At 39.7% G+C, this 27,062-nt stretch overlaps 1 protein-coding gene across 4 annotated transcripts in view; it reads right to left on the bottom strand.

The window, feature by feature from the left end:
* Positions 1-27,062, bottom strand: part of TBXAS1 (thromboxane A synthase 1) — a 235,717-nt gene that overhangs the window by 107,023 nt on the left and 101,632 nt on the right. For all 4 annotated transcript variants that reach the window (XM_038153016.1, XM_038153018.1, XM_038153019.1 and 1 more), the window contains one exon: positions 24,624-24,720. In XM_038153016.1, the coding sequence (XP_038008944.1) occupies positions 24,624-24,720 (97 nt within the window). The remainder of the gene's footprint in view (positions 1-24,623; positions 24,721-27,062) is intronic.

Below are 27,062 nucleotides of genomic sequence, written 5' to 3'. Positions count from 1 at the left end.
TTACACACCTGGATACTTTAATAGCATTTTGTACCTCACTATTTCTGATTTTATTGCCACTACATGCTATTTTTTTATCCTTTTTCTTGGAAATCTGACCTACTTTCCACTCTGTAAAAAAACAACTTTTCTTCAGGAGTCATGAAGAACTGGCAGTTTAGCTACGCTGGTCTTCCACTGCACTTCCTTAACTTTCCTCCTTATTGGAAGAGTTTGCACTTAATATCGTTGCTTTAAGGAGCTGCCAGCTCTCCTTAACACCTTTTTCCTTTACACTTGCCAAATTCTTACTACACTGCATAAGCTTGTAAAATGCAGAAGCCTATTTTATATTGCAAACAGGCTAATGGGAGAGTTTTACATTCTCAGCAACACCATCCAGAATAGTAAACTAATGTCACTGGGACACCACTACAAACCAGTTTCAAGCAAACATGAGCAGCTTTCAAGTAGAAAAGTACATATTAAGCTGAAGGAAGATATTGACTTAGCTACTGTCATCAGATGACTACTGTAAAACAAAACAAGGACAGTTTTAAAATGTATGTATAGACTATTCTATTTTGTACAGTAGTAAGGAAAACCTTGGAAAGGCTGTCAGAGTTGAAATATCTTGGACTGTTTTCTCTGAATAGCCTCTTTAAATAAATAATCTGTTTTGTAACTTGTCAGTAGGTATCTTTCCTGGAGATCACAAGGGCAGCTAGAAAGAACATCACTCAGTGGAGCACTCCGTCATTTGTTACAGATATTCAAAGGCACAGTAGAATCAGAAGAAAGAGCCTCTAGACAATTGGAGATTGTCATCATCCTGTCAGAAAGTCCTGTATACTATCCTCTGCTCCACAGCTCTTCTGTGCTGCTAGGGCAGTCGTTCACACTAAATCTTGACTCAGGTGGTCACTAAACGAGTGCTCCTTACATCTTCAGTCTTCATTTCAATCCCTGAGACCCAGATTGCAGTGCTCCTGAGTGCCCACTGAAACCAACAACAGGGAAAGTGCCTTGATCCTGTGAATGCATTAGTCCAAGAAATCAGGTCATTGAGTGCAGCCCTCAAATTACCAAACACTCTCAGATCTGTGTTTCAACCACCAGCCTTCACTTCTACTTTATAAAGTGGATATATCACATCACCTCCTCAGAAATGCTAACGATACATTAACATTTCTGAGGCACTCAGAAACTACAATACAAGGGCAGAATAACAATTCCCACAAGCAAATTACCAATTTTGTCTTCCAAGCAAGGTTTAAATAGCACACAGAAAGAAAAAAAAAAACAACAACAACAAAACCAAAAAACAGAAAAAATTACAGGGCAACACTTGGAAAAGTATTTTGCATCCAGTCCTAAATTGAAGGCTGCCCAAACTGTGCACTCTATAGGACAAATCTCCTTTACAAGACAAAGCTCCACTTAGATAATAACAGATGTGATATAAATCTCACTGCATTTGTCTTGAAAGCAAATTCCCTTCCTAAAACCAAACATTCACCCTAAAAAGTGCTCCTAATTGCATAAAGACTGTATACAGCACATTTACAGAGGGACCCAGTTACTGAACAAAAAGTCTGTTAACTATAATATTACAACTACAACATTAACTGTAGCATTGCCTTTTCAGCACTCTACTTTATGACAGCAATGCTCCCTTAACATAATTTTGGTGTGCACTGTATTATATACATATAAATTCCGCAAGAAAGGAAAACCAGCTTTGCCCATAAATTATTTTACTCTGTATCTTTAAAACTGGGCATGCAAAAATATGGTTGTGTTTATTGGAATACCATCAGCATGACTGACAGTGTATAGTAGATTTCATTTATCAAGTTTTCCTTATTGTTTCTGCAAACACTTTCCTCCTAATTGCATAACCTGTGTTACAGGTTCACATAGCAGGAATGAAAATGGATTTGGTATGAGAATAAGCCTGAAATATCTCAGTGAAAGATGAAGTGTCATCTCTTTACAAATGGACAAAGTACTATATGTATCTAAAAAAACTTGAGCTTATAACAATCATCAAAAAATAAAATAGGAAGCAGCTGTAATATTTGCAGGGGCGGTATTTTGGTTTTTGGGCAGCAAAGGAGGTTGTTTTTAAGTCAAAGGCAATCAGGATTATGTTCCATCTGGCATTATCTAAATACTGAACAACTGCTCAGTGCTTCTTTCTCCTGTGTAATCAACCATTTCTGGTACAGCAATGCTCCATGAAAACTACTGGCAGCATGGTAATCTCTTGCAGTGTACCTGGAAGTGCTGCTGAGTTCCCACAATCACAGACATGCCATCAACTGCAACAAGGAAAATTGGATTGATTTGCTTGCAAACAAATCCTTTAAAACATCACTGCTTTTAAAAGAGAAAACAAAATAATATTTGCAGATGAGTGGCATCTCAACAATTGATGCAACAATTCCCTCCCCTATAAGGTGTTCCTCAGGGTGACCCCTCAGACCCAGTTACTGGCTTGTTCGTCATGAGTCAATTTGGCTTCCCCTGAGTTACTAAATAATTCAAGTGAATCTTTGGCTCTAAGACCAAGTGGAACAGAACACCCCCTGTCCCCAAAGTTAAATTCCTTTCCCAAAACCAGTGGAAATATCCAAACTGTTTCTGGTCATGGTACATGTTCTTCTCCTGAACTGTGCCCAGACCATGCCTGGGAGACAACTAACCAATACACAACAAAACTGTGCTAAGAAGAATGTCAAATGGATATCTGTAGGACCTATTCAGGCACTAATATCCTGTCCATGTTTTATCTTGGAGTAAAACGTAGCCTTCTGTGATTCAAACAATATTTGTTCCTTTCCCAAGTTTGTCACTAGCAGACTAGACTGAACCTTTGGCAGACAGCAATGACTGCCTAGAGCAGAAAGTAGGGTAACAGCACCATTATGTTCCCTTAGACACCTCTTCTTATTTCTTTGGCAGAAAAATGGAGGATAAAGTTTTCCCAGCAGAAGGCAATTAGTGCAGCCATGCACTCTTTAAGTATCCTGAAGAGATGAATCTTCAAAGAAGATAAAGGGTACCTTTAAAGACCTTTAAAAAACACTCACCTCCACAGAACCAGCTGCTAATCTTCTCCATGTGCTTTGACAACACAGTGAGAAATGAAACTATAAAAAACAATATCTCAGACACTTTGTTATCTTAGACTTAGTCATAGCCCACTCCTAACAAAACTAATCAAAAATAATTTACTTCTACAGGAGTCAAACGTCAGCACTCAGTCTGCTCCGATTCAAACAAGGAAATAAGCTCTAGAGCACCCAAAATCCCAAATCCAAACAGTAACTCCAACACTAATTCTGGCATTAGTCATCCCTAGCAAACAGCATTTGCCTGCATGGAAGCTTTCTTCTAGTCCCACAGCTGTTGTGGGATCCAGCTTTAACTGGAATCCCATGCCCACGCTCTCATGAATTTTACCCCAATCTCAACCCTACAAAGCACACCAATGAGAGCCATTTGCTCCTCAATCCTTCAGCCTTTCTTCGGTACTTATGGGGACTTCAGTATCCAGAGTTAAGTTGAACTCTGGGTTCCTCCCCTTTTCCCTTTTTAAGGAAGTTTTTGGGGTATATTCCCAGCGTGAGGGGTCGTCCTTCTCCCAGCCATCATGAATGCCATGCAGTTATCTGTATTAGCTCTAGTGGGGGATGGCTTCCTCCCCAAGGCAAGTTCAAGAAACCATGAGCAGGCAGCAGTGCTTGCACATCACTGGGTTAACTTCTTCATCTTCTTATTTTCAAAAATGTTTGATGTCCTTTTCTTGCTAAAAAGGCCCTTGTGATTAGACATTACCATCCTGTTTAAGAAATTGCATTTTTAAACTGAATTTAATGAAATGAAAGTTAATAAAAAATGAGATAGAAAGTTCATAGCTTGAAGACAAAACACTATCCCCATACCTCAGACAGGAATTATAATAAAATCTCTTCTTAAGATTACTCATTCAACTCCCATTGACTGACAGGTCATCACCACTAGTTCAGCCAGCAGGTGGAACCAGTAAACCCATGAACTGCCCATATGGTATTTCCTCCAGTCAGTGGCAGTGGCGTGACACTTAACAGATCAACATAACACTTGCTCTTAAAAAAAGCAACAGAAAAAAAATCCCTGAGATACCTCCAGGAATACATCTTACCAAGCTTGCAGTAAGTAGACCATGAAAGTGGGAAGGCAGGAGACGCCTCCATATATTAGCTTTAAAAATTCCCTGTTGGTAAACTGATACAGTATATTCCTTCCAACTTCCTTGGTGTTTTAAGTCATGCTCAGCTCTCCCTTTATTCATGACATTCAACAAGATATTGTGTTGTGGCTTTTGACTGACCCAGCAAAGTACTGCATTGCATGTTTTCAAAACCCAAAATAGAGCTAATTTATGTCATATATCCTGTAGCTCATTGCTGTTTCTATCTGGAAGGCCCTTGCATACACAGATGTTATAGCAACATCCATTCAAAGCATGTAAAATTTTTCTCTTCACAAATCATCATCTCATAATGGAGCAAGACCAACTCCTCACCCCAAGACCAAAGCCTTTGCAGAGGGCAAAGGGCTGGCATTGCCCACTGAGGGCTGTGTGCCAGTGTGGGAGACCACTGGGCCTCTCTCAGCCCTCTGCTGTGACTGCGAGGGGCCTCCCATCCGTGTTAATCCGAGGGAATCGCTACGCACAGGAGCTGTCTCTCCCAAAACAGGCTCATTCTTCCTTTGCCTTTCCAAAACTCTATTTCCAAACCCTCGATGCCACACATCCCACACTGCTGCTCCCAGGTAGCTGAATCTGGGCAATCTTTCCTTGCCCATTAAAATTATGGACACAGACACCACTTCACAAACACATTGCTCAAAACCCTCCCAGATTGCCAGCTCTGCTATTAGCCTATTACACTTTTGTTGCCTCTTCTTTGCTAGTCTGAAACAAGTTTGATTTTAGTATGTTTCAGAAGGTGATCTTGCAGCTTCATAGGGGGAAAAAAATCACCAAACTTACTTCAAAATGCTCATATTTATTGCAATTTCATAAAAGTGTCCAGTAAAAGTTTTCAGCTTAATTTGAAATCAACATGCCTGCAGAGAAGAGGAGAACATGTCCATGGATTATCTACTTCATTAAGCTTTTAGGTTCTCCTTGGTCATTAAGGTTCTTCAAAAAAGAGTGCCAGGGTAGAATTGGTTTCAGTGATTATAGCAATTGTCTTTCATTCTGCTCTATAGATCAGACTATACAAAAAGGCATTTTCAAGCAGGTTCTTTTGTTATCAAGTCAGGATCTTCAACAACTAATAACTACTATTCCTAATTACTCATTGGAAAAATGGCACAGCCAATCCCAGCTTACAAGAAAATACTGGCTATTTTTCCCCTCTGTGGCAAGCAGCCTGGAAACATCTGTTCTTGTCTCTGCAAACATTTTCTTAAGTCATGGTTTTGTCAATAGAAACCAAAGCGAGTCATTGCAATGAGGTAAATATAACCATCCATAACTGCTAAAATAAACACATATGGCCTCCTGCAGTCTGACCCAAACTGATGCAAGTCACACGCTCCATTTGTTGGTGTAAGCAACGCCAAAATTAAGTCCATGCATTCATGAGTTTGCATATGGTGGTCAGTTTGAATATTTGGGATCAAAACAATCAAAGCAAAGAAAAAAGTACTTGCTCTTAATTAATTAAGAATTTTGGCATTATAAACAAATTCAGGTTGTACTAGAGAACTCATACTGTATAGACAGTTTCTGCTGAGAAGCAGTTTTTAAACATGTTAAAATCTACTTTTCAGCTGACATAACTGGACTTTTTAATATTTTAATATTGGATAAAGTTAAAAGATTATTAAAAGCCTCTCTGTTTATATACACTTCTCCTCAAGAAAAGGTTGAGGACCAGAAAGTTCCTTTTACAGATTTGGAGTATTTAGAATATTTGGAAAAAAGCAATCCGCAATAACTTCTGGTACACATATATTGCCATGCTTTCAGTCATTGGCATATGTAGGAATGACAGGCAATTTCCACAAGAATGTTGGCTAGATCTTTTATTTACACAGGACCATTGTATTACATGCTCTGCTCATCCAGGGACAAATATGAAGTAACCTTAAAGCTTCTGGAGAACACAAAGAGAGATTGTAAGTACCACTCACCATCCCACCACCTGTCCTCTTGGCTGCTGACTCAAATGTCTTGGGTATGCAGCTAGATACCTCAGAAAAAGTTCACCAAAATGAGCACAGACTTATCCAAGCTGCCATGACAGCAATGAAGAAGAGTCCTACACTTCCTTAAGGTCTCACCACCTTTCTTCTTATGAATATAATAACAAAACGTATTCCAGAAGGGAGGTCACTTCAGCTGTGATCAGGGATTACTCCCTTTCTTACAACTGCAGAGTGAAAGAAGTCATGGTAGTAACCCACTTTCAAATGGTCACTGACCCAACAAAACTCACTATGGGGGAAAAAAAGTTGTGACTCCTTTCTGTATAAGGATAGGAAGAAAAATAAGGAAATAAGAATAATGAAGGAAAGAATTATTACAGCAGCGGAGTACAGGTTAGAGGGAGGGAGGGAGGGAGGGAGGGAGGGATGGTCTGAGGCCTATTAGGCTGCAGAGATCCACTAACTTCTCTTCTATGAATGCCATGGACCACATAGAATTTGGCATTGATTCAACAAATAAGGTTGCAAGTGCATTGTCTCAAAGAATCATCTATAACTTTCTAGGCAGGGTACTTCACAGAGAGATGAGAGGACTGCCTTGGAATGATTTCCAGTAGGTAAATATGTGAAAGCCTTTCTCTTGCACTCTGGGCAATTTGTCATGGGGGACTGTACTGGTGCAGCTTAGCTCCACCACTTTGGGATTCAAAGAACCATGTTTATTGCTGATACATTTTCTGCAGTGTCTGAGCCTCCAGCCCATTTCAAAGGCACACATGAGGGCCATCTCCTCTCAAAACATCATATTCATAGATCTCCTACCTTGGACAAGGTTCAAAAGCTGCTAAGCTTCTGTTTGGTGATTTCAGCTGCTGAAATCAGCAGCTCCAAGGGATTCAAGGCACCTCAGAATATTAGCTATGGCTGAGCAAGTTTTAAATCTGTATTGTCAAATTAAGCTCCTCAAATAGGGGTTAAATGCTTAGGACCTTCTGGTCACTAGCAGAGGTAAGTGAGGCAGGTGAAGGGGAGGCTTAGCAATGGTTTAGTTTAAAAATATCACTTGCATGCAATGCTTTTGTTTGGAGAAAAGTATATATAAGAAATGTCACTTCTTCATGTACTTCATCTTTTATTGACAATTTTAGTTTGACCTCCTCCACTCAGGTGTTGCAATATAGAAATAAAATTATATACACGCCTGTGCAGCTTAAAATCTCAAAGCACCAAGAAACACTGAAAATAAACAAGTGGCTAAGTAGCAAACTATGACCTAAAGGTGAAAGACAGTTCAAAGGGTTTCTATCAGTCTTCCAAGTTGCCATGTAGCACCTAAAACTTGTTGCCCAATACCCCATTTCCCATGTGACAACATCCTGATACACAAAATATACTTCCAACTGTCATTTATCTAATTTGAAACAGAAAATTTGGGATCAATATGGCAACTGATGATCTCCAATATGTGGAAAACAACCCAAGGAAAAAGTATTTCACCTTTTCTCCCCATTGCCAAGAAGAAAATTTCAAAACAATGTCAAATGAAGCCGATAAAAGTTTTCTTGTGAGGTGTCCTAATGGTTTAAAAAACAACAAAAAAAAAGGGTTCAAGATGATATTTAAATCAAAGTACAGGGAGAAAAGGGCTATTAAAAATTAAAAATATAAATACAGCTTTCAGCTTAGGAACTCAACCATGGGCAGTCAGATGTTAGGGGGACATTCTACAGGAAATACCGCTCTGCACTTGCTCTGTTCTTCTGCTCCTTCTCCAAGCATATACTGCTAGTCCAAGTCAGAACACTCCCTGGCTAAATACTTTAATTTTTATGTAACTTTTCCTTTGAAAAGTCATTCAGAAAGAAAACTCCAGGTCATCTGTAATGGCAGAATGACAAGCTGTCAACAAATCACATTTGCAGTACCTCTTCAGCTGAAGAATTTAAATTCCCTGCCTGCTACTTCACAATTCTTTCTAATTACATTAAGTGGATATTTACACATCAGGGGAAAAAAAATCCAAATTTCATATAGTAAGATTTCCACATCTATCTGTCAAAACATTAATGTATTTTCCTGATAGCAGTAGCTGTTTTCATTCCTCATTTATGTGTCCCTCAAGAAGAGCTAGGCTATAAAACTTTCTCAGCACACTTTCAGCATTTAATCTTCCAAGATTTCATATTTGTGGTTATTGCCTAGTTTCAATCAAATAAAAAATCCTAATTTATGAAAACATGTTTTGACATGCTTATATGAAATAATATTTGTGCATTTGCCTCTTACAAATTAGTTTGAGCATATCCAGAATTAAATGTTTGCCATAAGATAATTTCAACAATAATAAAGTCCTATTGTGCACAGACAGCATTACAGGACTTATCATGAGTTCCCTAGAGCTCACAATTTCTGTCAAACAGCTTCAATTCACAAACCACCTGTAAGCAGACTGTTGCTCACATCACTTTTACTGATTTCTTCAAGGAGAGAAGTTGAAACACTCCTCTGAGTATCAGCAAGTACTCACCCAAATGAATTAACAGTATCAGCTACTTTTGTATTCTTAATCATTTAGACTTGCTATAGAAGCAGTGTGGATCATGAAAAATAAAGCATGTCACCATATCTTGTTATCTTAAGAGTTCTAGGATAAGATAAAATGTTAAAAACAACAAAAACCCCACAAATTGGAGTCCACACCACAGAGCTCACAGATCTCTTTCTGGCCAAACAGGCCTCCTTCAGGTGATGCAGCATTTAGGGAGCCTGTTCAACTACTCTAGCTTCAGTTTTACTACTATGACATGAAACCAGAGGGATGGATCAGAGCCCAAATTCTCCCACTCATGGTGCCCCAAAAGCCAGCAGCAGCATTTTGGGCACAGACAACCTGGAAGCTCAGCAAACACACACAAGGACAGAGCAAGATTTGGGATTTAGATTCTCTAGTATCAAGTGCCTGGGGAAGGAATGTGTGCCAGCCATGAGAATGAGACACCTGCAACCTTGCCCTGAGGATTAACCCCCAAGAGCCAGGCACTCATGGAACAGCAATGAACAGCCTGGCTGGAGGTTCTGCCTGCTGGGATTTCCTGTGTGAAAAACGAAAGAGGCTTCACTCTCTGGAAGGACCAGACACCAGTAAAATTAGCAGGCTGCACCCATACTCAGCACACACATCACACTTGACTGCATGCACCCAGCATGTTATTTTTACTTGCAAGTTATTGCAATCTGCACTTCCAAGCCCAGATTTATTGGTGGGTGGGAGTTGCAGTTCCCAGCCATCAGTGCTGGCCAGCACAGCACACACTCCCACACCACAAGAACTCGTTTTGCATCTGCACAGCTGCTTCTCTCACACTTGAGGTTCATGCTGAACACCCCCAGCATCCAGCAGCCTGAAAAATAAAAGGGATGTTGAAACTGAAAAAAAAAAAACCCTCTGAGACATGTCTAAAACTCTGCTGATTTTTTACTTGGAATAAATCTTAACCCAAGGACAAACCTAAGTTTTTATAACCAAAAGTGACTGTAACTGCCAATATAAGATAAATGTTACCACAAGCATAAAGAGAAGAGCTGAAAAAAGTGAAAAAATGAGAGCTGCCCCACTTGACTACAAGGAGGGTAAAACAAATGAGCGCCATCCAACAGCCAGGGCATTTAAAGAACATGTAATGTGACACAGTGAAACACCAGCTGGGGAGGGTACCTTCCTTTTAAAAATTCAAATCAAATATTAAACAAAAAAAAAAAAAAACCAGATCTGGTTAGGGAAACTTAAATAAAGCCATGAGGCTTGCAAGAAACTGTCAATATTGCAAAATCAATTTCTTTCTCTAGTCTTCCTGGAAGAAAAGAAGGAAAAAAAGTTCTAGAAACTACCTTTTTATAGATGATTTTGGAACAAAATAACTTTACCTTGCAAATTTAAAATACTTTTTTTTTTATTAAAAGCTGTAACTGGAACAAATTATTTCAATCAACTTTTTACTTTGCTTTTAAACTCTTCAAAATCAGATATGACATGAAAATTCCGTCTTCCACACATTTCCTAATCAAATCTCAGAAATCACTAGGGCAAAAGTTTTGTTTTATAAATTCTTACTGCTGACAATATAGTGTGCTATCAACTCCTACTGCAGTCAATTACAATTATATTAGGAAGATACTAGAGAGCAAAATAAAGCTTTAAATGGCTTGAAAATCTTAGGCTTAGTGCAGTCTTCACATTCTCACGCACATGCAGAAATGGGTCCAAATGGATCCAATTCTTTAGTTATGTTATTCATATACAATTTTTTCCCCCACAGGATCTCTATTTGATTTCTCACATTTAAGATTTCTAAAGGAAATAATACCCTGAAAGGTTTTAACATTGCACATAAAAACCCCAAAACCTTTCATGTGAAATTAATCAGTCACAAACTCAAGATTCTCCCCCTTCAGACATAAAGTTCACATGACGACTTGTAGAAATTCTTTGTCATTTGTAGAGTTCTGTCAGCAGAGAGCGATAGCAGTAAGTCAGTCTCCTCTAATATTTTTTTGTTGAGTCTGTGTTTACTCAGATTCTTCAGGGGCTTATAAACTTAAGCAGTTTGGTCAGATTTTCAAAGTGGTTTTTATATCCAGCCCTTAACACTAGAGGGAACAAAGCCAAAGCCAAAGAAATAGACTCTGGTTTTATTTTCCTCACAATCGATGAATAACCCTAACTTTTCCCTAGGCATCATCTCCAAAATAGCAAGACCATTTTGACTGAAAACTTTTAAATGGAAAATACTAATTGAAGCAGTTGAACTATGATAATCTACAGAAAGGAAAACATTGTAATGGGAGACATTGGGCAACTTTAATTATAGATCTCACCATTGGCTCTGCAGCAGTACAGCTTCTTTGGAACTGATGAAATACCAATATAGGCCTGATGACATTTCAACTTGACTGAAGGTCAATGACTGGTTAAACTGGAATGTTTCTGAGCCACTGTTAAATTATTCAGAATTATTTTAGGAAAGCTGCATAAAAAGTGCAAGAGTGCAGTTTTAGCTTCATCTAAATGCACACACTGAGAATGGAAAAGGAAATGGGGAAACTGTCAGTTGCAATTGCCTTGAAAAGGGAAAAAAATAAGATCTTGTGTACCTTCAACTTAGAATTAATCTAGCAGAAGAGAAGACTGCAAGATAGCTCTTGTTTTTACTACTTATTTCCCCGAAACCTTTACTCCAGGAGCAAGCATGAAAGGGAAAGAAGAGGAAGGGAACATTAGTTCAGTAAAGAATGTAATTAATTTTGTTTCTGTTGCTTAACACCAGTGAGAAGAGGTTGGCAGGAGTAAATAATTAACAATAATAGACAAGGCTTTACTTTTGCTGCAGGACAGCTGTTTCCTGATCTCACTATATATGTTGCTGAATATGTGTCTGTGAGGCTAAATGGAGTCTCTTGGTGCCACCACCAAGCTTTCTGAAATGGATGAAGGAACATGAAAGTGCGCAGTGATCAGAGGTGCCCAAAGTAAGGAGCACTCATTATGCTGGAGAGCTGTGAGACATGCAGTGTAAAAACTCGAATTTTGCACCCCTCATCCTCTTCAATTTCCCTTCTAAGTGTGGTGAATCAAATACTGACAGTACATCAGCAGCAGTGGCCAGCGTCCTGTGACTTTCCTCGGTCATGGTCAGGAGCTGTGCGTTCACAGCGCGGCGCTTCCACGGCACCCCCACAACCCACAGCAGCACCATCCCCTCCCAAGGCTCGGATCAGCCAGCTATTTGCTATCAATTTATTCACAACAAACAGTGCCAAGATATGTGGTTGCTATATAAAGGAGAATTCTCGCTAGAGAGTGAAACAATACCTGCCGACTCATTCTTCACTTGTGATCCTCCAGCCTTGTAGCTGTAACACGCAGTCAGTGCTGAGGAGTGTACAGTCTCTGAACATCCATTCCCCTGGAGGTTTCACTCTTGCACAATGAAACTTAGTGTAGATCACAAGTGAAAAAAAACCACAAGACAACAGGGTGGCAGAAATTTTCACTTAGCACAGATCTAAGAGTTAATTGCTAGGTAGAAGAGAACTTTCTAGGCTGTGGTCAGATGACCACTGTAAACCAGCTGCATCAATATAAGATGCTACGACCCCATCAGCTGTTCACCACTCCCCCTCTATTGGAGATAACCACCACTGAAATGAAGCTGGTGGAGAGCCCTTGTGAGCACTCATCTGCTTCACTGCTAGGTCAGCCTGCATGGTTTTGAAAAAGTCCACACTGACACATAAACTAAGATGAATTATCTTCTGAGCTCAGCCAGAGGAGGAATGCTCATGTGATCCATGTTGCAGACCTTGCTGTGGAAACAGCGAGTCCACTTAAGACATCTCAACAAAAGGTTGTTAGCATTGTGCCAGGTAAGAACATTATCATTATATCAAAAAAGAAAAAAATAAAAAGGACCTTTCATACTTTTAAGTTCAAATATAAACATAAAGGCAGGCAAATGGATTAAGATATCAGGACGAATGCCTAAAGAGAGAACTATTCCCACTGGTTTGAAGATACAATGCTACCTTTAAAATACTTTAAATGAAGAGCAAAATCTAGCAAGGATTAGGATAATAATTGCCCACATGTATCACATTAACTCTCACTGAAGAGGAATGGACTTGTGCACACACAAGAGTCCCCAGAAAGAACTATCACAGTCAAAACAAAAAGCTTATCCATGGGGAAAAAAAAAATAACCTGAACCAAAAACCCCCACCTTCTGGCATAAGTGTTAAAAGAAAGGATTCAAAATGGGATGGGGTGGGAACAGATTTATGGCCAATGAAGTGGATGGGAGAAATGATGCTCAGATGCAATCTCTGGCACTGGAAGTCACCACAGCTGGAGTGTGCTCCACCATCCACTTGGTGCTGGAGGCCTGGCAGATGAGCCAGAAGGAAGATTACTGTCACTGTCTGTTCTGCTGTTCTGTTTTGAATTCTGCTGCTGGCCACCTTTGAAAGAGGACACTCAACCAGGCTAAACAGATCTTAGGCATGATACACGACAACCATTCAAATATTACGTACTGCCATACCACATCCACTCCCATGCTGAACTACCAGACTCCCAGGTACGTTCACGTAAATCACTTCTCTGTGCTGTGAAATGTCACTTCTATAGACTTAAGAGGGTTCCTGTATCATTAGATGCTTCAAAAGGACTTTTTGTACATGAGCAGCTGAGTTACCTCCAAATGTGGTTAAGGACATGAAAACAAAGCAAAGTGCTGGGTCTGAACTCTGACTGCTCAAGCATGTAAAAAGGCCAACTCGGATGCTGTGATCTGAGCCTATGTCAATTCTGTAACAAGTGACAAACTAATTAGTCTTCTAAACAAAAGCAGACTGGGAAAGGCAGGAATCAAAGGACATGACACTCTACTATATGTCAAAAATAGGGAAAATGAAGAAAATTGTAAACCAAACAACCGATCTATTACCGTCAAGTAACATTTTCAGAAGTCAGAAATGAAGCAATGTTAAAAACCTGTGATATTGGACTGAATTGGTTTCCCAAAAAATATTCTCACAGAGAATGTCCAAAGAAGTAGGATAAGTTGAATTTCCCTTTAAAAAAAACCAAAAAACAAAAAACAACAAATCAACAGAATTCAAAGGTCAGAACCAGCAAAGACCAGCAAAAACTGCATTGGCACTCCACCTACTCATAACACAGTCAGCTAAGGGAAGGATTAGATAAGGAAGCAATAATGTATTTAAACAAGAAAAAATATTAATCAGACTTAAGATTTCACATATTTTATCTGACAGTAAAACATCTTTAAACAAGGAACAGAGCCCTAGGAATAGATAGCCCTTTCCTGCCTGTAAGTGTTGTTTCTCTTCAATGTTATTATTCAGTATTAAAAAAAAAGTGCTGCAAACCCAGTAAATAAATAGCCAATGTAGGTTTGATGAAAGATTGGCTCGGAAGACTGCTTTTGGCCTGAATAGAAAGATATGCTTTCATCCTGTTTTGACTATACTCATACATTTACCTAACATAATTGGATGTAGTTAATATTGCAGGAGCCTTCAAGCAGCGCACATTTCCCTCATTAGTGGGTTTAAAGCCTTAATGATATCTCCTGTGCTGCAGAAAAGCCCAATGTAGGCTTCAAAAGTGATTGGCAAGTTTCAACAGGAGAAAAAACTGGGGGAAGGGAAGGCAAAACCTAATAATACTCTGATCTTGTCCTCTTCAGTTGTTTAGAAAAGGAAATCTTGCAGAATGATTGAATAAAGAAGAAAACAGAGGTGAGGATAAACAAGCCAAAACAGATTATTTTAAAAGCTGACCTCACAGTAACTCAAATATGTGAAAGGAACAGGGAGTGGGTAAAAAGGAAGAGTGACCCTTCACATACTTGCAACACATAAAGACACACACATACTTAGTGTGTCTACTACACAAACTCCTCATGGCACAAACAAGCGCATATGCACTGCATATTGTCAAATCAGCATCTTCATGCACCTGCAGCAAAATCACCTTTTCATAGTTTCATTATGCAGTATTTCCCACCCCCCTTCAAATCTCAATAGTTTGGCAGGGAAGCCTTGCATTTAGGAAACAGAATGTCACAGTATACCACTAACAAAGCACATGCAAAGGGTTTGGGGTTTTGTTGTTTGTTTGTTTTGTTGGGTTTTTTATTGACTAATTTTGACCATTTTCCAGGAACAGAAATTTCACAGGCTGATTTAGCTTCAAAAGAAGCATAATTATATACAGCTGTATTCAGTATTTCTTGACTCCCTTGAACAAGCAGTGAAAGGGAGATTTGCAGACATTATCAGCCACTATCATTAGTGCTGTAAAGTATGTAATCCATCTGGTGTTGTGGTGTCTACCTAGGAGCAGGTATTGAACCACTGATGGCTGCAGTGTAACAGCAGAAAGGGAGAGTATTCAAAATTAACAAAACAACACAGCACCCCAAGTCGTTTCTTGATGCTGGATTGTCCTTGCGTTTGTGTTCTCCCATGGTTTTGCAAAGCATTTTTATGTGTACAGGCATGGAGAGTGGAGAATTAAAAATGTAAATTTCATCATGTGGTTTTGCAGTCTTCACAGGGGAAGAGGTAGCAGGATACCATGGTGATGGCAGCACTGCAGCCCATTAATAAACCAGAGAAAGACTCAGGGATATATTCAAATATTTAGACCCATGCTGAAAAATAACTAATTTCACAATAACTCCTGTGAAAAATAAGAGGACTGAGCATCTCAGCATCAGCTGTGGTCTCAACATGTGCTGACTCATCATTTCTCCATGGGGGGGCGAGGAAAGGGGAAACTTGTTTTTAAGTCTTCTAGCCTCCTTACAGTCAACTGCATTGCTTTTGTATTGCCAAGGTTTATGGCCCATAGCATTTGAAAACAGACAACCCAAGCCTGGAAAAGAGAAAAAAGTGGAAAGATTTTATTTTGTATTTCATCTGTGTGTAACCAATCCATTTCTGCCCTCACTACCAGCCCTTCACATGGGGAATCAGCCAGTTTTATTTGCAATCTTACCTGGAAATGTGAAAAATATTAGTGTTCATTTACTCAGAGATTAATAACTCTCAAGAAAACAAATTCATATCACCTACCTACACAACAATAGGTTAGCCAGTCAAAATAGCAGCCTCACTGGAAGTGTGGCTTTCTCCAAACCCAGCTACAGTCTGTCCCCCACTGCTGGGGAATATGCTGAGAGCTTCCTCCAGGCACAACAACACAGGAAACCTTCCTCAAACAGCAAACTGCCTAAGTAATCACTCAAAGGAACTACATTGTCAATTAGAGGGTATCTTCAAGTCAGTCAACAGGACCATCCTCAAATTAATTAGACTTAACTACAGCCAGTGTTTAAAGATTGGTTTCTTGTAAGCTGTTCTGTGGCACTCCAGCCTACTGTTACTTATATCTTCCTAAACTTTCACAAGTCTTTATTGAATACTAAAATGTTTGAGAAGAGACTGTGTTCACCCTCTTTTCTATGAGAGGCAAAGAGAAAACAAAGTCTCCCATTTAAGGGATATCCCAGTTCTTGACAGAATAAACATACTTGTGTAAATACACAGTCATGGCCCACTAAATTAAATGAGAAATAAGAGCGTGCACAGACGTAAGCAAATGCTGACATCTTTTTATGAACTGTGGAGTTGTAGTTTAGGAGTGGTACTCCCCAGTTCTGTGCCCCCACTGAGATTCCCCAAACCATGCTGCCACCCTCCTGATCCTCTGCTTTCCCCTCTTCCTCTCCCTGCAGCAGGATGGAGAGGGGAACTGGAGGCAGAAAAGGTAGAGATCACGGGTTGAGAGAGAGTGATTTACTGGAACCAGCAGTGAGACAAGACAATGAACAGTAACAGCAACAATACCAGTGAGAGGGTACAGGAAAAGAAAGGATTCACGTGGAAACATCCTGAAAATAAACAATACTGGATGGCTCCTTCCACCACATTTACTTGACAAGAAGGAACCCCTTCTCCCCAGAAGAGAGTCCCTTTCCCCCACCCCTGGCAATGATGTGGCATGGAATAACCTCAGGATCCTGGCCATGTCCCCTTCCCAGCTGCTCAAAAAACTTAACCCTGTCCTGGCCAGAACCAGGACAATAGGTAAGCAGAAGCAGGTGCCGGGTGTTCCAAAGGTAAACACAAATGAGCTCTCCCACTTCACAGGACACAGGTTTCACTTGGTTTCCTGTTCTGAATTAAAATCACAAATAAAAATTACAAACTCGAGATGATGATCCTCAAATACACTCAATTAAATCTGATATTGCTAACTTTTCTACTGTAGCTTTTTCTAATACTTCAAAGAGGAAACTTACTTAAAAAAGGGGGGGGGGGGGAGAGCTTCTCATTAAAACTTTTTAATCTGCATTTCTGAAGCGTCTTTTAAGAGCAAACAAAAAACCCTCCCACCACAACGTTTGAATTAACAGATAAACCAAATCCCAACCCATTGCAATCAGTCCTGAGGCACTCACATTCACTAGTGATACTCTTCAGCTGGAAATTCCCAACATACTCTTTTACATTTATTAAGGTGACAGAGCATTTCCTAAATGCTTTGTCCTTGTGAACACAGGAATTCTGTAGCAAGGGTAAAAACTGAGCTCAGAGCTCCTAAACCCTGACCTAGAGCCCAAATCACAAAACCAGCCCTCCTCTCACTGGGATTCAGAGGATCAGGTGGCTCACAGAACATAGTCTACGAATCCATCAGTCCTTTCTTTAAGGGTAACTGAAGCCAAAGTCTGATTAATTTTACAGCCAATAAGCAGTGATCATTTGACAACATTAGTTTTGTGCTGTTAGCTTCAGCATATGGGGAATAAGGGACAATTTGTTGTGCATGCATAAAAAGACTTGCACAGTGTGAGAGAAATGACCCTCTCAATATTTATTATTTTAATTTTCAAATGCCTACTGCAAGCATATGCACTGCTACTTTAAAACATTTAAACAAAACTGAATTTAATTGCTCAGAAAAATTAACCTGTAAGCTTTCAAAGCAAAAAGGGAAAAGAAAAAAGAAATCCTGATTAAAAGTGATTTTATGAGGTATAGAAGGCAGCAAAATAGTTACATATATATTGACCAAGCTAGGAAGGTATTCTAGTATGCCTAGAAGACAGCCATGGAGACACACTTGGGAAAGAAAGCAGATGTTAGGGTTGTTTACCCTCAGTGCTCCTGAAACGTCAGGTCAAAACAAGGATAAGAGCCCTTGCTCAGCTTCCTGGCACTGGAAAATCATTCAGGCATCTGGGCTCATGTGCCTGTACAACAGCACCCACAAATATGCAATCAAACAAATTAATATTAAACATAAAAGTGCCATACAGCCAAATTTATTCCCTGCTAACATGATTCCCTTTCTATACCGGTGCTGTACCAGACAAGCTTTCAAACTAGCTATGATCTAGAAGCTGTATAAAACTGGTAGGCAAAAAAAGTAAATCTTAATAAATTCACTGCTTGGACACCTTTTCACTTATCCTCCCAAGGCATGGAATGATTTTAGGAAGCAGTGAATATTCTCCACTCAGTGAGACCAAAGCTTATTGTACATGTGGCAGGATTGATGCTTGGATTTGTTCTACAAAGCCAGGGAGAGAGGGAAGAACATCTCAGCTCTGTATCACGAACAACTGGATGTTCAAGGCACAGCCTGCCACCAGGCATGATGGCTTTACTGCATCAGGAACTGAAATGCCACCATGCCATACACAAAGAGGCATATTTTGTGAAGTTTCCATAATAAGATATAGCACAATTGATGTCTACAGTGCTCTAGGGAATGGAATAGAGACTTAGCCTCTCCTCAAATCACAAGGAGATCCCAAATCAATATATGTGCATCTGTTTGTATCCATAAATACATACAGACATGTATTCAAGCTCATATGCAGATGTAGCAACTAATCACGGGACATGTTGGCTCCAGAATTGTTATGCCAGTCACCTTCCATGTCCTATATGAACCAAACAAAAAACAAGATGAAAGAGGATGAAGGAATAGAAAAATGAAAAAAAAAAAAAGATAAAAAACCACCTAAACAGAATGAAGCAGTAAAAAAATTTAAAGCACATTCCCTCTCTCTGCAGCCACAAAACCTAGCATGTATTCAAAACTAAATATAACAATCAAATGAATCAAACTATTCACACACACCAGATCATCACTTGTGTATGAAGCCACCCCACTGAATGGTCATTTTAAAAGCATGGAAAAATAAAGACCTCGTTTTTATATACATATATGTGTGTGTGTGTGTGTGTGTGTGTGTGTGTGTGTGTGTGTGTGATGTTTTCTCATTTGTTTGATTCATTTTCCAAGTACTGGCTTGCCTGCTGTCACACTGTGTCACTGGTGCTCCAAACCGTGTGCCCATGTGAAGGTAAGCTTCCAGCGAAGTTCATTCATCATCTGTTTACAAACTGAGTTCATTGAACTCTACAACAATAATTTCTAAGTAAACAAAGAAATTCACATGAAAGGATGACGATGGCATTGACACAACCAGAAATAATCCTAGGAAGTTTAACTTGAAGAAAAGAAACATTTCTAAACCAAACAACCAAAGGGTACAGGGTCAAGGCAGCATGCATATGTGTCTTTTGGCAACACTGTAGAATTTTTCATCCCTTATGAGACAACATATGCATATGTTGGTGGGTTCATTTTTCAAAATAAAAGTGTATTTGTGAGAGAAACGGAACAAACAGCCTAGCCCACAAGCTGGATACTCGGGGTTTGGATAGACAACTGAATTACCACTTTTTACTGAGAGTCAGCACATCAGTGGGGCTGATGCCTGCTCTCTGAAAGTCAAGGTGGAAGGCAGCAAGAAAGATCTTGCACAGAACGTGTATGTGATCCTTTACTTGCAAAAGGTGAAGAACACAGATGCACACCAGCCAGCTGCTGAGCTGATCTGTTTGCAGCCAGTGGCACCATCCCAGTCCTGCTCTGGAGACTCTTAATCATTATCAGTCAGTGTAGAGTCATCTCAAGTTAAAATGTTGATTTCTGCTGATTGGGGTCCTGACCCAAAATTCACAGAATTACGGTATGGCTGAGTTTAGAAGGGACCTCTGGAGGGCATCTTGTATCAAATTTAGATAGATCTTTTGATTCAGTAATATGCAGTTTTCTTTCTTCTAGCAAGACACCAGAAAGAACAGTTCACGAATATGTCAGGCATCCTGGACCAAACAGAACAAAATGCAGAAAATAGGTTCCTTCCTACTTGGTGGTTGCATTTTATTTGTTTAATGCTCTAGGTAAGCCTGAAGCTTTATAGGTTTACCAAAGTACAGATGATGATGATGATGAAACAGCTTAGTATAACAGACAAATTATGCATGTGAAAAGAATAATCAGATCTATGTGGATCAACTCAAAGATGAAGAGAAAGAATAGACAAGCAAAAAGAGAAGAACCTCAAGCAACTCACTTTTCCTTCAAAAGGGATACAAGGATTTTCTATCACATTCTATTCCTGGTACTTTTTTATTCTTATTTTTACCACTTCATTATCGTTTGCTGTTAATCCATTATTATTTTTACCACTGTGGCAGCAAAGCTTCTGATGAAAAAACAGTGATGCTTTCTTACAACAACTGGAATTGGTGTAGATTTTTGAATTTAAAAATGTCACTCTCCTCCAGCTGGTTGGCAGGTAGATTTAAGGATTTGGTCTGAATTAACCACTAATTTCAATTTGTGATAGACACATGAATCCTGGCAGAGCACCAACTCCTAGCAAACCTTGACTAGCCAGTACTTACCTTTGCCTTAGGGCTCCACCTTTCTAGGAAATATTTTTACAGTCATCTGAATTATTTGAATTATGTACCAGGTAATGTTTCTCTTCATATTGTTCCATCTTAACATTCTGCTCTTACATTTTTAAATGTACACTTTAATGATTCTCAAGTACTAATTGAAAAACAAATTTTCAATGCAGAATTAAAAACAATCTGAAAACAGATTATGTATCATTATCCCACCTGGAAGAATGCAACAAACATCATAATCCTATCTCACTTGCAACACAGTAATGAAGTTAAAAATGGTCTTAGTGCTCTTAAAAGGAAGCTTTTATTCAAGAGACAACACAGTTGTGAGAAAAAGGTATCATTCACTCCAGCACAGCCCTGCCTAAATGCTGGCTGAGGTTTCCATGGTTAACCTAAATTAAAATTAATTCCATATTTTTTGACAGAAGGTATATAAAGTAATTTTCATATTTTCTTCTTCAACTATAATTAAAAACATGGGGAAAAGGCTTCATATGCCTCAAGTATGAAGGTATATTACAGGAGACATTTTTGGTTTTGAATGGCTCTAACACTTATGTTAATTGAGACTAAATTAAATGGGAAAGCAGAGTGTCATTATTGGCTTCCTGTGATTATACAGTATAACAGTATATATACCCTGTGCCTACAAGGCAGTAACAGCCTGTGTGCTAGACTTGGTTGCTTGTTGCTTGCTCTAAAAGGAAGAGAACCTTAATGCAGATTTGATCTGCAGTCACCAAACACTTTTTTTTGCAAGAATTATTAACCAGTAATTCAGAAACAAGAGAAGATGGTGGGGGAATATAAAAGACTTTTTATAGCAATTTTCAAAAGATAGCCATAGTAAAGATGTGAAATACATAGTATCAAAGGGAAACATAAAATGAAGAGTAGTTTAGCTTGTGTTCACATGCAAGATCTAGTTTGTCTATATAATGAGTGAGCAGACAGGTTCAATGTGTGAGAAGTGCACAAATGGTCTAGGTCTTTCAGCATGCAGAGACAGGACACAAGATGCTCCCAAAAGAATCTTCTCAGCAGATTAAAACCACTCTCATTCCATAAAGGCCTTCTGGTGACTTCCCAGAAGGGAAGTGCACAATCCCAGATTAAGGTCATCCTACTTACGAGCACTCGAAGGCATGACATCACATTACAGAGAGCTTTAATAAAAGCTGTCAGAATGCACTGAGTCATCATCATCTTACTGCCTTCTACCAATAAATCCACTGTTTTCAGCCCTTCACAAGTTTGATTACTCATTGTTTCTTAATCAAATATGTACATATTTTACAATTATTTGAAAAAGCAGCAAAATAAAGTGGGAATAGAAGTTTTTCTACACTTAGCTTTTGAATTAGTCCTGAACATCCTGAAACTCAGTGACAATTTGTTAACATACAGTTGTTACAACTGCTACAAAGAAAATAACCTCTCTTTGAGGCATTCTAGGTTAGATAACTCACATTTCACTCTGGTGGATGAAGTACAAATCTTGATTTTGGAAATGCACACAGGGAGGTCGGAAAAGAAAAGCACGAGTGTATTTTCCTAAGACCTGTTCAAACCCAATGGTCTCACCTGCTTTCCCATCCTCTCAGCCTAAAAGGCTGATACTCTTATACTAAAAAAAAAGGTTTTGGGTTGCAATAATAAGCATGTGCCTCATCTGGCCTGGAATATATTGGCCTAGCTTTGTGAACAACGCTGACTCCAAAGTCAGTTCTATAACCACTCTTCATTGGGGAAGGAGTTCATAAAATAAAGCAGGGGGATCTTCTTAGCATTTTGAATTCTCCACTAGCAAATAGAAACCTTCATTCAAAGTAGAGGAGCTTGCTTTGAATAATTTTAAAATATACAAACAGAAGCAACCCTATTAAAAGTCTTAAAATGACATTTATTCAGTCAATGTGATAAGAAAGAATTCTATTACTTGGAAAGTGCTTTTCTCACTCTCACCTTTCAATCATTATTTGCATACAACCCAAATCACATCTGAATAAATTCCACTGGCCTTCCTTACGTACCACCCAGCATTATTTATATTCATGTAGGATTACTAGTGTACAGGATAACCAAATACTTCCCCAAGAGACCTGACTGCAAATCAAAGAGGAAACAGCTTCCTGTGTGAAAACTCCAGAGGAGGAAAGATCCCCAGGTTAGATAAGGAAAGACCCAGAAACAGAAGGCTGCTTATCTTCAATAAGTGAAAAGCAATGGCTGGAAGAGGGGAGATCAAAGTGGAAAGTGAGAAACTGTCAAAGATTGTGGCTATGTGAGAAGACCACAGAACAAGCAGATGAGAGCATATAAGATGAAGGAAGGTCATTTGACTTAGACTTATGGGCATTAAGCAAGACAGAAATAGCAACCCTGCACAGGCGGGAAAACTGCTAATTTGCTAAAGGGAGAGCTAGGAGTTCAATTTTCTCATCTGACATAGGCTTTCTGGTTAGTGGCAGGGATGTCACTCTGTCTATGTCTCAGTTCCTCATCAATAAAGCAGGACATTGCACAGAAAAGCAACAAATGATTCAGGGGACAGTCAAACGATGAGAGCAAGTTGTGAACCTGCAGAGACAGCTCAAGCTAACAGATCCCTAATGAAGAACAAGAAAAGGAGAGAGAGGGAAAGAGGACCTATAGTGACATAACCTACCTGAATTTTAAAGAGGAACACAGATGTTACAGACAGACCATGACAGGTAGACACACAACCACAAGAAAGAAAGAGAAACCTCTGAACACAAAAAGCCTGGAGAGGAAGAAAAATTTCACTAACTGAGAAGTGTGACAATACAGAGAAAGATTTATCCAAATGACCAGGCTGACTAAAGTTAAGAGCAGAGCAAATCTCTGAGTGTCCCCTCAAAGGAAAGATTTCTAATTTCAGTGCTATTTGATCACCAGCTACTGCTAAGTCTAGTGGATACAGTCCACTACTACCAAATATGAAGAAGAAAAGCAGGGGAAAGGTATAGACAGGAAGAAACAGGGTTCCTGCTTGGGGTGGAAGAAGGGAAGGGATGGAAAAAATGGGGAAAAGCCCCTTGTCACATGTAACAACTTCAGCCTAAGAAGTCTAAAAATAGATTCTTCCTTTCAAGTGTGAGCTATGGGCAGAATGGGGGGCAGCTGGTACCAGTAGTTATTAAGTAAGATATAGGCAGTCACAAGATGAAACTAATGTACCAAAAGAAGCAAGCAAAGGCGACAAGCAGTTTGCAAACAAACTGACTGGTTGCAGAGAGGATCAGAGGGACAGAGGAGACAGACAGCTGGTCAGAGAAAAGATGTTCTCCAAAGCACAAAAAACCCTCCTGAATACATGTGAGTTTGTTTGAGCAGATTTGAGCATACAAAGGGCCCAGAGGGAAGCAGGGAATGGATGGGACCGAGGCAGCACACAGTGGCAGTATTTCCTTGTAAAATTCTGGGCAACTGCTGGAACTCTGGCCATTCACCCTCATTATTTGTTCAAACCACCTCCTGAAAGTGATCTTTCCAAGTGTAACCAAGAGCATATGTACAAGTTCTTGCTAACTCCAACTTCCTTCTTTGCTATTTATTATTGTCAGGTATGCCTAATACACAATAGCTGTGGGAGGCATGTCCTGGTCCCAAGCAGACTGCTCCTGCCCTGTGAAGTCTAAAAGCACAAAACAGATCATGTGTGGGAGAAAGCAAATAATATCATCTCCATGTCACAGATTGAGAACTGAGGAAGAGAGCTAGTAAGTGATTTTCCCAAGATTTCACAGGAAGTCAGCGGCAAAACTGGATATTGAAACCCTCTCTTCAACATCCATCTGGTGCTTCAGTCACAAGGACAGTGTGTCTCTTCTAAGGACATTCCCTGTCATCCTCAGGGTGTTCTGGTAACAAGAATCTTTGACTGAATGTATATATTGTGTGTATATAGCTTAAGGTATTATTGAACCATGATGTAATTTTGCCTCTATTTCCCGCTTCCTTGTAGCCACTTTTGGTCTGAGCTGGAATTAGCAGTGCTACCAACTCCATCCACAAAGCCAACTTTTATGTGTACTTACAGCTCTGTTGGTGAAGTTACTAAAATCTGCCACTAAGATTTGCTTAATCATCTCTGGTGAGGAGACCACCACAAACATCTGGCGACCAATATAATACCTAGAAAGAAATAAAGAATCATTTTAGCAGATGGTGACCACAGAGAACTATCTCCTTCCCTAAAATATCTCTTTTTGCTTGGATATACTTGCAGTGAACAAATATCACAGAAAATGTATTTCCTTGGGTAAAGCAGTCTTTCCAGCCCTCCCAACTGTTAAATTAAGATGTATGGATCTGGAATTTAAAGGAAACAGCTTAAAATCTTTTACTGATTAATCAATACTCAGCCAATATTTTAACATAAAGGTTTACAAACTCTAGGCTCACTCTGAATTCTGTGCAAAGTGATGTAGTATCACTAAACCAAACTGTAGAAGAGCAAAACTTTAGAAACCAACTGAAATAATAGTGGAAGACCTACAAAATTGCATTTCCTGCCATCAGCCACATGAAATGTCTTTTCTTGGCTAAGCCTTGCCTCTAATGAGTGTTTCCAGAGGTCCCCCCCATGTGACTGTGGTAAAGCACATTTCCACCACTTCTATTAGCTCTGGAACTGAGTGCATCTCAGGCTCTGCATTGCCATGGACAAACCTCACATTACACTAATAGGGAGGGGAAAAAAGTTTTGCCAAATCTAAGAGAATTAGTAAAACTTCAGAAGAGGAATAGGTGATAGGGGTGTCTCTGCCTGTACACCCTTTATCTCCCTGTTCCCATTGCAATATGACCTTGTGGAGTCAGGTCTGCCCTTCTGGGTCTTCACACCATTGTGGATGCTGCAGAATCATTGGGACCTGTCCCAGCCCTACAACTTCTAGGGGTGCAGAGCTCCCTTCTCCAGCACCATTTCTTCCAAGGCCCGCAGGCAGTCCATGGTTGGCTGCTCTGCTGGGGGAGGAAGAAGCACAACCAACAAGCAGAGGTCGCTTGCAGTCCCTACCTTTGCTGATCGCTGGACCACAAAATCTATGCAGGCAGCACTGTCTTTTCTCCAGCAGGAGAGAGGAAGAAGACGTTGGAGGCAGGCACGGGAGGGCCAGGCAGCTCATAGCAGAACACAAGAGCAATACCACAGATGCTGCAATATGACAGTAATATCCATGCCTAATCATTTAGGTATGATACAGCTCGGTATCGATATATTGTTTATCACCTGTCTACACTGCAACAACTGAATAGGCAAGCAAACCCCGGACTGAATTAAATATAGTAACTAGGGGTTCCCATGGCAATGAAGCTGCAGCCGCCTGATTTCTTCAAGGGCAAACAAATTAGACAAATATCTTGATTCCAAAGCAAGGTTTCACAGTCCAATTTGACCTCCCTACCACCCAAACTTGTAACAAAAAATGGCAGAGAAGAACATAATTCTTCCTTCAGGAAGGAAGATATCATATTTTCTTCTCTCCAGAGGGAACTTTTATTTCCCAAAGGCAACCCACAGGCTCTACTGGAACGTTAGACAGGGGTGGTATGGTCTGTGAGGGTAAACCTTTTTCACCCCTCCCAGTTTGCTCAATCACAGCAAAAGCAGCTGTCTGTAATGGTCAAACTTTTATTCAGAATCCTCATAGGTGCATAAAAAAAGAGCTGATGCCTCAGATTAGAAGGTTTTGATCACAGACTTTAGCAGAAGAAGATAATGCCCTATATGCAACTTTTGCATGTATTTTGTACAGTTTTTCTGGCTTTAGAGAAGCAACACAAGCTCTCAAGGCAAAGACATGTGCTGCTCTGAACCTCCTCAGAATGACCAGCCACGAATACTGACCTCTCATGCTCACACCTGGCTTTTCCTTTTCTCCCTCCAAGTTTAGCAAGTTCCTTGTCACATTTATTGGTTAGTGACTGATCATCCTGCAACAAACAGCTTTCCACAGGGACCAACTTCCTGACATCAGATTCCAAGCCTGAATCAGAAGCTGGTTATGTCTACCCAGACAGCTTAACTCTGACCAGCATGGGGCACCACACAATACATCAGGCAAAGCATGTGTGTGTAAGAGAGACACGCTTCTAGTTTATTTCAAACCTGGGAAATTGCAAAGCTCCAGCTACTGTCCACTGGGATAACAGGACACTACTCACAGCAGGAGTCTTTATGTCACAGCACACTTTGTGCTTGAAAGCATTCAGGACTAAAAATTTGGGACAGGAGCATCTCCTACTCAAGCTGTTTTTATGAGAAAGTGACTCACAAGCCAAGCTTATGCAAACAAAAGCTATTCATCATCCTCCAACTCAGACCAGTCACCCGAACTCCCAGTTCTGTTTCCACAGCTAAGCTCTTTCTTTTTTATTTACTCTTCACTAACTTTCTAGCTATAGGCACCTGTTTCTTCTTTCTTTATGCAGTTATAAATTAGGGCAGAGAAGGAAAAGAAGGGGGAAAAAAT

This window comes from Motacilla alba, chromosome 1A (genome assembly GCF_015832195.1).
Source record: "Motacilla alba alba isolate MOTALB_02 chromosome 1A, Motacilla_alba_V1.0_pri, whole genome shotgun sequence".
Classification (NCBI taxonomy): Eukaryota; Metazoa; Chordata; class Aves; order Passeriformes; family Motacillidae; genus Motacilla; species Motacilla alba.
This window is presented reverse-complemented; position numbering and strand designations above follow the sequence as displayed.